A 12,284-nucleotide genomic window follows, 5' to 3' on the forward strand; every position below is an offset into this window, starting at 1 on the left:
TCGAAACAGTGTATATGGCTCTTGATTCTGCATTAGATGATCTTAATCAACTATTGGCTAATAAGAAAAGGGATTTGAAAGGTATTCAATCGGAATGCAACCTTCTTTGAAAGGTTGCGAAAAGGATAAATCCACTTGGTAGAACTTTTTGAGAAAGAGAATAATATAATAAAAATGAAACTTATATTTATAATTTTTCTTCAAATTCATATTATGTTTATTTTTTCACCCATTTTTATCTAACAAAAAGAGATGAAACTCAAGAAACTTCTTAAGAAAATTTGGTGTAGAAATGATTTTGTATTACTTCTTCATGTGTATATATAATACAATCAAACAAAGAATAAAATAAATATAATATATTGTACATAAGTAAATAAATTATTTTGCAATGTCCATATTATCCAAAATCTCCCAACGATCATATTATCTCCAAATGTCATATTCTCCAAAGATCTCCAACAATCTCCGTTGAAAATCTTGGATAATATGACCGTAACAAATAATTTATTTCCTTATGTACAATATGCCACATTTATTTTATTCTTTAATAATATTGTATTATTTAAGAGGCAATACAAAATCACTTCTACACAAAATCTTCTTAATAAAACCATCTTTCGAGTTTATTACTGGCCTTCGTTTTTCTTACGTAACAATTATTATATTATATGATTGATCCTATCAAAAATTATCTCTATTTACGATGGAGGATGATTTCGTATGAATTGAGTATTCTTAGCCAGCAATAATGACATAACACATCAAGAAAGAACAAAATCTAAGATTAGCCAACAAGAGAGAGAACTCACAAGGGAAAATATTTGAGAGATGATTTGACTTTGAAGAAACGAAAACCAAAATTGCGAAGGATCTAGGAGAAAGACTTACCTTTTATTTTTCTTTTTTGAAGAGAAAATCGATATTAGTAATTAAAATGCCAAGAATATCTAATAAAAATATAAAAATATAACAAGCAATTAAAAAAAAAAAAAAAAAAAAAAAGGTTATCTTTGGCTCAGTTCTTACGGGGTTAAATGACTAAATTTTTGCAGAATTCCCAATCAATTCTTCCCACATGATGCTCAAATCATATTTATCTTTATTAGTTGACGAATACAGATTAGAATATATTCAATCCAGCAACCAAGAAAAATCAAAAGACAAAAATCTAAAGGAAGATATTTGAACATTTAACTCTAGACTCAACAAGGCTTCCCCCAGTTCAAGGAGCAATGACAAATAGAGGCTGCAAGGAGAAAGACAGAAACATAAGGAAATAAGTAGTAGCTCAGAAGAAGTAAACCATGCCCAGGAAACATGAGCAAGTTACAAACACAGAAATGAGAATCATTTACCGTATCCACACTAACTGGTTTTCCATCCTCAGCCAGTATCTCAGCTATGGTTCCTGTTTGATCAGCCTGGTTCAACAAAAAGCAAAGGAATCAAACAACAGAACGCATGCATCTGGTATCAGCAACATTGTAAGGAATAACAGCACATGGAAGTTTCTATTTTATATTCAACTTGGTTCAACTTTAATCACCCAAGTTGAAGCCTTCCACGGCTCAATACCCATCAAGGTAGAACATATGATTCGTATCAGCACACGACACTGGCGCAGGATTTGTCTTGACTAGCACCTGGTCATTTATAGTGCTTCAACCACACTGCTGTGTGTGTGGTGAATGGTAAAATGTGTATAATATAATGTTTCTGAAAATTAGTAGACGAGTAAATGTTTTGGTGGTGAATAATATGTTAAAGCAAATGGTACTTACACATTACAAATTCCAAAGAACTGTTGGTCACCAAACCCAGTGTGTTTTAGCACAACCCTTGTTGGTTTTGGATGGATAAAGAAAAACTTCACTTTTTTCTCTCTTTTTTGTTTCTTTAAATTAGAACCCTTTACATCAAACAACACAATTTTGCCACCATGATTTAGTTAGGTGGAACATGCAGGAAAGACAGCCCAAGCATGGTTTTCCTAGTCATTCTCTAATGTGACTCAAAAAACATAGTTAAATGCCAAAATCCCATTAGGGTTTAATTCAGACATGCTTCAAAAGAAACTACCATGTCAAATCACTTCCCCAAACACCTTCACATACAGGCGGATTCACCAGCCGAAAAGTCTAAACATGTTCTAAATGTTATACCTTACATGTGGACCTAGTAGAACGAGTCACCTCGTCAGCTATAGTACAACAAAATCATAGCCTCTTCCCAACTTAAAGCTGCCTGCTACATGCGTCCTAGAAGAGTCAGCAAAATTATAATAAATATGTAAACGAGGGGGGAGGGGCATTGGGAAGCAAACAACATCAACACAAACTCCAGGACAACACCTTCCCTTCTTAGCTACTTCTTAGCTGCCCATAATTCTGCTCCAGGTCTTAAGAGGGTGTATACAACAGCATCACATATTTGCAGTCCCGTCAGCTCTATTTGAGGTCATACTAGGAACAGGGTGATAAAACCCTACTATTATTTCCCAAAATCAATACAAGAATGCAAGAAATTAACAAGATAGTACTGGTTTCTATGGTGCCAGTCACCCCCACACCTCACAGCAGTGTCCCTCAGCCTGCTACCCAAGAACTCCCATAAAACATTCAACATCCTCTCCACTCATTTGTCCCTCTATTTATAACCCTCAACTATCCCTAACTAACCCTCATTCTCTCACTCTTCTCCCTCTATTTATTATCTCAACTAACCCTAACTAACCTTCATTCCACCTGGCCTCTGTTATCTCAACTAACCCTAACAAACCTTCATTCCACCTGGCCTCATCCTAGGGTCCTAAGTCCTAACACAGGGCCTGACCAGAGCATGTCCTTCTTCACCGTTTCTCCTAATGGTTATCCTAACTCTGCCCCCGGTTCTTTTTCCCTCAATCAGGATTATATCACTCCTCTGTATTGGGCATCTGGAGGCCTCTCTGAACAGTCTCATAACACCTCAAACAACTACGGTTTTCATGTATCTACCTACTCCCAACCTAGCTCTTATATGGCCCTTACTTTTATCCTTCACAATTTTCCTTCTCATCCATGTCAACATTTGCACTTTGTAACACCCTGATTATATATATATATGGCAGTTTTCACCATCCAGCACTCCATCACTTCATCTCCAAGATCCTCTCCTTTTCACCCCTGCCACTGTACAGTCAAGTCCATTCCCCTTGGCAAACCCCTGTTGTGTTGATACACTAAAGCAATGCAGGGTAACCTTGACTTCTTTATATGAGTCAGAGAGGAAAGCTGAAACATATAAAGGCTCTCGGGGACCTACAAGAACTTTACATGCATAAAGCTGAAATTGTCCCTCTTTTCTAACTAAATTATTATTTTTCCCTTTTTTTCTCATACCCTCCTAGGACAGTGCTGAACTTCTAGCCAACGAGATTGTTACTTTTCTTGCTTAATCTAATTGTAATTCATCCAAGTGGACCCATAGCAACCTAAAACTCATAAACGCTAGGTTGCATCAATCATAGGCTATACTTCCATAGGTGATCCAAACCCTAGTATCAGAGCTCCAAGGTCCGATTCACACCTGAACTACATCAATTGGTTTTCTGTTCTACCACCCAACTATCCTGCAGTTTGACTTGGGTCCTGCTAATGAACAAGTTATAGGGAGTTGATATACATGATTCAGTACCAAAAATCTCAGGTCAATTGGACCTCTTATAAGAGATTCCTCACTAGGAACCAGCCTGCTTATCACGACTGGCTGCGTCTCAATCGGGACATGACAACCTCTCGGGTACAACAAATGCTGACTTACTGGCTATTAAAAAGAGATCCTCTTCCTCAAATTCATTCAGTTTTATCTCCTTCCTAATATAAAATTATAGGACAACAGTTAGCAAGTTAAGCCCTTGATGCAGATCAACAGTAGTTCCAGCAGATATCCCTAGAAAGCTATTATTAGTGGTTGAAATAAAGTCATTTAATACCATCAAACTGAAATGTTTCCTTAAAATATCATTAGATAAAGATGTTTGTAAGAGCAGATCTAGTAGAATTTACTTGAGACAGAGACTTACTTCAATCTCATTCATCAATTTCATGGCCTCAATAATGCAGACAACCTGGCCTTTCTTGACCTTATCTCCAACCTGAAGAACAAAGAGTATGAGAACAAATTATATATTGACTTTTAAATCTACAGAAGAAAAAAAGTTGACTGTATAATAAGCACAACAAATAAACCAATATACCTTCACAAATGGTGGTTCACCCGGTCCAGGAGATCGATAGAAGGTTCCAGCCATGGGGCATTTCATAGGTGGATGCGATGACTTGCCCTTCTTTGCCGGAGAAGGTAGGGCTGGGGCTGCCGAAGCTGGAGCCACTGGAGCAGGAGAGGTGGGGGCAGGCGACTGAGCTGCTGAAAGTTGAGATGGCATATATTGAGGAGAAGCTGGTTGTGTCATGACAACAGGATGTGCAGCTGGAGGCTGTGGAAGAGCTTCTTTTTTCCTTATTATAAGCTCACAATCCTGTTGCTTCAGCTTAAGCTCCATAATATCTCGCGAATCAACAAGCCTTCCAAGAGGAAATGAAGTCAATTTGGAATAAAATAAACCATTATGACTGCCATATGTAACCCATGAATAGGGATATCAACAAAGAAGTTATTTTGCCCTTACTTCACAAGGTCGCGAACTTGCGCCATGAAAGCTGAAATGGATGATGCATCTGGAACTGCATTCTGGGGAGCAGATTCTGCTGGTTCATCTGTTACCCCAGATGATGGAACTTCCAACTTGGTCTCAAATGCTGGAGCTGAATTTGATATGGCAACCTTGGATGCAGTAAAAGATTTAGCAGAGGGAAAAGATGAGACTTCTAAAGCTATAAAGGAAAAAGGAAGTCACTTGAGCACACCCTCCTCTATTTGAAATAAGAAAAAAGCGAATTTCTTAAAAAAATTTAAAAAAAATCTTCAAAGTGACTGAGATTATTCCATAGACCACGAATTGTCACGAAATTAGGGGGAGTTACTATTAATCAAAGACAGGTTAGTCTTGGACCACGACTTAATTCCTCATTGAGCTGAAAGCATACCTTGCAACAAGCAGATTGGCTCCGCGAAGGTCCCTGCGGAAGACATAACCATATTACTTAAAATTCAAAACTTAACTCTAAAATTCAAAATTGTGAGGGGTGGGGACCCTATTTTATCTCTCTATGCATTTCAAAAATGCCATATGGAGCAGCAACATTAAACAACCAACAAGTTATTTGTCCATAAAAGGGGCATAACTGCTGGTGTTTTTGACATGGATGAGTGGCAAGTTGAACACATTCTCATATATATGAGTGTATCTAACCTTTATAAAATATATTCTAACTGAAACCAAAAGGTTGGAAAGCTTAATGGAAAACAATTTCGGACTGACTGCATCACATGGTTCATCAACATTTTAGCTGTACAACACAAAAGTGTTTACCAAGTTGACAGCTTTCACAACTCTAAATTTGTTGATATTTAGGTCAAACCCGGAAAAATATAATTGATGATTATAGTAGTTACCATAATCTTGCCTGAGCAAACAGGCTAGCAGCAAGTTCTTCTATACAAAGTTAGTCCTTGCTTTTGAATTTTGATACTGTTAGAGAGAGTTATAAACTGAAAAAGAACATTTTGAAATCTTGTAACTCATTTTCAATATGCATGAAATGCAAGCAGGCAATAAATACATTGTGCAAGACAATAATAGGAACATTCAAAATATGAAAGAAAAATTGTAAAGCATAACCACACCCATACCCATCGCCTCTCAGGGACTTCAGCTAAAAGAATTTTGAGGTGGAGGTTTGAACAAACCACCTTGAACACACAGCCACATTGTCTAATAAAGCCCAGAAGTCTTCAGAGAGACCATGCTAAGTGCTGACATGGAGTTATTTCTGAATGTAATGACCTTTTCTTTTTATGAATGTAATGACACTTATACCCTTTCCATAATACTTCACAAACCAATGATTGTTATCCTCCCCCCATACCTCCAGCACTTCCATGGATGGATTCCAAAAGCCTGCTACTTAACCTCGCCACCATCCAACCCACACCACTCATGCAGAGCTGAAACTTCTTCAAAAGTTCCATGACCACTGATGTCAAGAACTTCCCAGGCAAGCAAACCAGCGATATGCTGAACAGAGACTGGTTTCCAACCATTCCCATTACAAAAACTAATAAAAATCATGGGTCATCTTGCTGCAACATTTTAAACAGCAATGACAAATCAGTGTCAATTTCAACCTTGGGCTATTGAAGTAGACAAGGAGCTTGACCAATTTTTCTCCATGGTCATTCAGAGCAGCTTCATGATCTAGAGAAGAGCAACATGCAATGGCACCCACCTTTGAGGCAATTTTTCATCTAGCCTCTTTTAGCGTTCAAAAAATTTGTGTGATCACCCTATCTGAAAATTTCCTGTTTCAGTCAGTCCTTGAATAACCTTAATATGCCAATTTTCTTCTAACATTTTCTCATTCTACTTGCTTTCAGTGATCCTATGCTTGGATGGAGCTTATTGATCATGGCCACAGCCAGTCCTTTCTTATGATTCTACCCAGTTAGGAAGCGAAAAGCTAAAGAAGAAGTTGACAACCCTGAGACAACTGGCTCACCCATTTCTGGGCTGAAGACGACAACTACTGCATTTTTTCTAGTTATCAAACTCATATAAGACAGAAAATAGGGTATACCTTTTAGACTCTGTCCTTGTATTCAGCGTGCATGGTCCAGGACCCTGGCTTATGTATTTCATATCAGGATTCAGAAACTGTGGATTATCAATTTATCATTATTGTATTCAAATCTTGTCAAGTTGGATTTCCTACTCTTTTCTACATTTTGTGGAGTCTGCAGTCTCTGTGGAAAAAGATTTACCCCTATTTAGAAACTGAAACAGAGCCTGGGCTGATTCGCTGAACCTACTCTACTATGCTATAAATGGAGACATCTCCGGTCTTACATCCAAATCCTACCACGCCCAAAAACACAGATTTAACAATTACATATGTGAAAGCCAGCAAAATCCGCTTGTATGCAGCTCCTATTTTTGTGATACTGGCATTTTCATTACTATTGATAGCATTCTGTGAAGCGTCTTCCAAATGTTGTTTCTGCTCTTTTTCTGTCCCTAGACCAACTTCTTAAGCCTCTTGGTAAACGCCATTCTACTCCCTCAGATCACTCTCCACAGAAGATCAGGAACAGGCCCATCATCACTCCTGTAGACGAGAATTGTTATGAAACAGAGCCTTAAGACCCTCTCCTTCACCAAGAAACCACATCCATCTGAACAAAAATTGCTACTTTTTTCAGCAACGTGAAAACCAACTTGTCTAACATGATAGAGTTCAAATCAGACCAAAATCATAAGATGCCAAATGTATAGTGTATGTACAGAAAGGATTCAGACTATTACCATTAAGCATGGATAAGAAATTTGGATGTTGGCTTGGCAATCTTAAACAGATGGAGGTTACCTCAGTGGAAACATCCAGTTGAGCTTTGCAATGTGATCCTTTCAGAGTACTTGGATTTTTTTTTTTTTTTTTGGGGGGGGGGGGGGGGGGGGGGGAGTAATGTATGGGGCTTAAGATTTGCTTCCAGAAATAGAGTTGCTTCTTGATTTAACAAGTTCTCATAAAGAGCTTTTTTTGGTTAGGTTTGAGACAAATGTCAAATAGATGTAGAAACACGAAGATTTTGAGAACGTCACATAACAAATACAGAAGAAAAATGGAATGCATGACAAGTTCTCGAAAGAGCTTTTTCTGGTCAGGTTTAACAAGTTCTCATAAAAAGCTTTTTTTGGTTAGGTTTAGGACAAATGTCAAATAGATGTAGAAACACGCAGATTTTGAGAACGTCACATAACAAATACAGAAGAAAAATGGAATGCACGACAAGTTCTCGAAAGAGCTTTTTTTGGTCAGGTTTGAGATAAATGTCAAATCATAGATGCAGAAACATGAAGCTTTTGAGAACATCACATAACAAATACAGAAGAAAAATGAAATGCATGAATATAAAGCAAGTAAACTCCCTATCAGATACGGACATTCATTGTCATGAGTTGTAGTTATTCCTTCTTTTTTCTAAGTTATTCCCAGGTATCCTTCACAAGGTTCTATCATATGTCATTCACCTATTTCATTTTTATTTATTTCTTTAAAAAGGCCCTATCTTAAGTCTGACGGAAAGTTGAGAGACAGTAAAAGGGTGTATCCACTATCCAGTGCAAGAAGCTCCCACAAACACAGGATCCAGGGGGAACCAAGATGTACCTAACCTTACCCCTACATTGCCAGAAAGTTGAGGATTTTATTGTCATGATCAGCTCCTACTTCCAACCTTGTCAATCCTGAACTTTACAACCACAGAAGAAGCCCAACAGGTTGAAGTGGCACAAAGAGGAAGGAGTGGCTAATGTACACATCATATATAGAAAGCCTATACAAATATTTTTAACATGAAATATAAATTCACATGTCAAATAAAATTAGAAAATTTCATTCATAAGAGTCATAGTCTTAGTTTTCTTTTCCTTCTGTAGATACTAGACACATGCTTGTAAACAAGTACACAGCACTCTCGGTAGTATATGATGTGTGAAAGCCCAATGCTACCAAGAGATCTTACATTCAAGCTTTCTGGCTCATACCCCCCCCCCCCTCTTCCCCTGCCCCCAAAAACACCCAAACCGAAAAAAAAAAAACCTCTTACTGCATCCCACCCAGCCACCCAGGACCTCCCCCTGTGAGGGACACTGAGTTAGACACGTGTATTTGATTTACTATATATATCTCTCTTTGTATAGTTCCCATAGACAATGAAATGAAAAAGACAATTTAGTGTCACTCTTTTCACATGGTATCGAGCCATCACTCGGATTGCTTTTTCAAAGTACGAAGTGGTTTGGCAGTGGTTTTTTCTTGCGTGTTTTCTGAAAGTGGTTTTGACTTTCTTGCTTTTTCCCATTTGTTTTCTTGACGTTTCTCTCAAGCTTTGTTCATGGCGCGCCATCACTTTACCTCTTTCTGTAGCACCTTCATTTCCCTATCCGTCTTCTTTGAATGTCAACAATTTTGTATCTCTTCGCTAACCACGAAAATTTTCTATTATGGCAAACTCAATTTCTTTCTCGGTTGAAGGCCAAGACCCGTAGGGTTTCTAACGGTGATTGTCGCCCCGATCGTGTTCTTCGGTCGTTGATGGAGTTGAGCAAAACCTCGATACCAAGCTTGGTTACGCACCGATCGACTTGTTAAAGCCCGGATTACGCACACTTTCCACGATGTTCTTGGATTGGCTTTTGGTGTTCAATGCACGAGTTGTGGAAAATCTTGCCGATGAGTTTTCGACATCAAGCTCGCGAATTTGAATTGATTCTCGTTGCATTTCTAAGAAGAAGAATACTCAATCTCTTAGTGATTTCTTGCTTCGTTCAAGTCGATTTGTGACCAGCTTGCGCGATCGGCAAACCGGTGCCGCAAAGGTTTCGTCTTCTTACTAATCTGGTCTCCCATGAGTCTTTTGCCACTACGATGTTGAAGCCACGTCCCTCATACGCAGAGATCAACCAGCACATAGTCATGATCTAAGGAGTCGTGGAAATCTTCTGAGTCTCCTAATCCTAATATGGCTTTATGGTGCTCGATCGGCGGGGCGTGGTGGTCGCATTGGTCGTAATGGTGGTCGTTTTATCGCAGAATGATCGTTCATTTTCTTCCAGACGAGGTTTTGCTCCTTCTGCCAATGTTTTTGGTAATTCTACTTCTGGTTCTGGTGTATAGTCCCGGCCAAGTTTGCGGGAGGGTGTTAGGGACACTGAGTTAGACACGTGTATTTGATTTACTATATATATCTCTCTTTGTATAGTTCCCATAGACAATGAAATGAAAAAGACAATTTAGTGTCACTTCTTTTCACACCCCCCACCCCCCTTTTCCCTAGAAAAATAGTAGTTTACTAATTAAAATTGATTTCAACCTGGTGCAAGCCATGCATGAAGTGAGGAGAGCATTAATAAACAACGTATCCAAAGATGAATCACAACTTGGTCCCTTGAAAATTCACAACACCCATAGATTTGGACAATCATAATATACAAGCAACCGCCGCAAGTATCTACTGTCGTGCAAAATTTACAGCTTTCAACATTCACATAAGCCATTGGACTTGACATTCCAATTAAACATGAAGCTTTAGTATGCCACCGCACTCTCACAGAAGAAATAACATTGTCAGATGCTCCAGCTTTGCTAATTAAATGAAAAAGACAAATGGTCTCTAGTGCCTAGAGTGCACAATGGCATGATCTATTATCAAAACCCTACTCATCGGCATTCAGATTCCACCATAGTTGTCAAGGCAGTGCTTTGGCATCCGGGCAGTTTGCTTGAGGGTGCCTTGGCACCTACATGGGCAGCTTGGATGCCTTACTTGCCTAGTTGGTTTTGCCTTGTATTTCTAACCACCTTGGTTCTCCTAGCTCCTTGAGAACTAAGGCCATTTGCAACCACTACATCAGGTAACCCGTACAGCAACATAATACAACAAGAGCGATATGTAGGCATGCACTTTAATCCCCTGGCATTTATATAGGACTCAAAAAAACTGGAAACAGCGCAATCATTTCAGTTCTCATTTTTTCATTCAGAATGCATGATGTTTGGTAAAACAATAGCCCTCCGTCTGGTTACAAATCAAAGGAAATTAAGCGAAGTAATACTAATTTACATTTTGTACATTAGGCACAAAATTTTGAGTCATGACTGTCAGTCAAACTTGAAATCTTACCAAATATGATAGAAGCAGACTAGCAAATGATTCATTACCCTAGCACGGTATCCTAATTCAAATCCAGAAAATAACGTTGAAAGGTAAATTAGATTTGCTCACCATCTTTAGTAGCTTACGTAACTCACAGAGCGAAGGGGATTTCTTAAATTCAAACTTGTCAACTGAAGCCATCATATGGCCTTAAAACACTGAAAAAGGTAGGTAATCAAGTTCATTATATTTTCCAGCAATCAAGAAGTAAACTGGTCAAACGACGCATAATATCCTCCAACGAAACTGGAGACCCAAAAAGACAAGTTCTAAAGCATAATCGCATTACTTTAGTCGATCAAGACAGTTGTCGACGATTGAAACTGTAAAACATCATCAACTCTGCCATTGCAACTTAGTTAAATCTACTAGCTCAAAGACGAAGATAAAGAAACCAACCTGAAGTCTCAGTGTCGCCGAAGATCCAGCTAAAAATGAAGAGGATGGTGGATTTGATGTTGAAGCAGAAAGAAACGAGATCTTTGACTGCTGTGGGTTCTGCTGTTGCGATCCACATACAGCAAATGCAGAAGAGTTTGGGAAAGATACAGAGAAGGATGCCATTCTTGAACAGACCAGAACCCGCAATGAGGGAGCAACCGCAGTTTATCAACTCAAGCTCCGACACTTCCGCAATGGCAGAAAGAAAGCATTCAAGAAAACGATTTCTGCGAGAAAGAGAGAGAGAGGGCGATGTTATCGAGAAGCCCAGACCTGAGAAATCTGAATCTAAAATATTGAAGCTCTCCGTGGAGTTTTTATATATCATTTCGATACCTACAAAGAACCGATTTGACTCCCGACAAAGAAATCCGAAGCTAACCATGCCAGGTGGACAGGTGACCCAAATCCGCATCAACCCTTGTCCCCTCTATTTAAAACGCCACCTCTGGGAGTTAGATTCAACCAATGTGACGTTTAGGCTGTGTTTGTTTGGTAGAAAAAAGATAGGATGGACAAATTCTTAAAAGAGTGTGGGTTTTTCACTTTTTCTTTAAATCCCAAAATGGGAGATTGTTTAGTTGCTTGGGGTGAAAAAGTAAGAATCAATAAAACTTGGGTGATGAGGCAGCCCAACTTTCCCACCCCGAACCATTTTAAAACCCCCACCACATATTTGATGGAACTTTGTGGGAAAGCTGAGAAAAGTAGACAATGAGACCCATCACTATTATTTTTCCACAAAATTCTTTCCTTTCCTTCTCCCTCACCCCACTACACATGGGACCCACATTTTTTTTTTTTCTCACTCCTTTTTTTCCCACCCTACCTTTACAAACAAACGCAACCTTAGGTGTTTAATTCACCGGAAAAAAATATGCACTGCTTTAAGTGTTTAAGTATAAAGCAATGCACATATATGTCAAATAACTAGCTAAGAAAACTATAATCTACAATAATGCTAA

General features: G+C 38.6%; 1 protein-coding gene across 1 annotated transcript; it reads right to left on the bottom strand.

The window, feature by feature from the left end:
- Nucleotides 1-1,081: 1,081 nt before the first annotated feature.
- On the bottom strand, nucleotides 1,082-11,615 carry LOC149006549 (biotin carboxyl carrier protein of acetyl-CoA carboxylase 1, chloroplastic-like). Its single transcript, XM_089165436.1, has 7 exons — nucleotides 11,278-11,615; nucleotides 5,091-5,123; nucleotides 4,673-4,827; nucleotides 4,241-4,568; nucleotides 4,067-4,138; nucleotides 1,359-1,424; nucleotides 1,082-1,249 (listed from the first exon to the last, which is right to left on the bottom strand). Exons 1-7 carry the CDS (start codon nucleotides 11,440-11,442, stop codon nucleotides 1,226-1,228), a joined length of 843 nt encoding a protein of 280 aa, XP_089021562.1. The 5' UTR covers nucleotides 11,443-11,615; the 3' UTR covers nucleotides 1,082-1,225.
- Between the last annotated feature and the right edge of the window lie 669 nt (nucleotides 11,616-12,284).

The sequence above is a fragment of the Hakea prostrata genome, chromosome 8, assembly GCF_041222555.1.
Source record: "Hakea prostrata isolate BN-2017 chromosome 8, UWA_Hpros_2, whole genome shotgun sequence".
In the NCBI taxonomy this organism is placed as follows: domain Eukaryota; kingdom Viridiplantae; phylum Streptophyta; class Magnoliopsida; order Proteales; family Proteaceae; genus Hakea; species Hakea prostrata.

What these genes read in the sequence shown, in the direction of transcription:
- LOC149006549 (XM_089165436.1), bottom strand. Translation starts at nt 11,442, where the DNA reads ATGGCATCCTTCTCTGTATCTTTCCCAAACTCTTCTGCATTTGCTGTA. An exon ending in CAAGTTCGCGACCTTGTGAA is followed by an intron (nt 4,569 to 4,672) that starts GTAAGGGCAAAA and finishes TCCTCTTGGAAG; the next exon opens with GCTTGTTGATTCGCGAGATA. An exon ending in GTGAACCACCATTTGTGAAG is followed by an intron (nt 4,139 to 4,240) that starts GTATATTGGTTT and finishes TTTGTTCTTCAG; the next exon opens with GTTGGAGATAAGGTCAAGAA.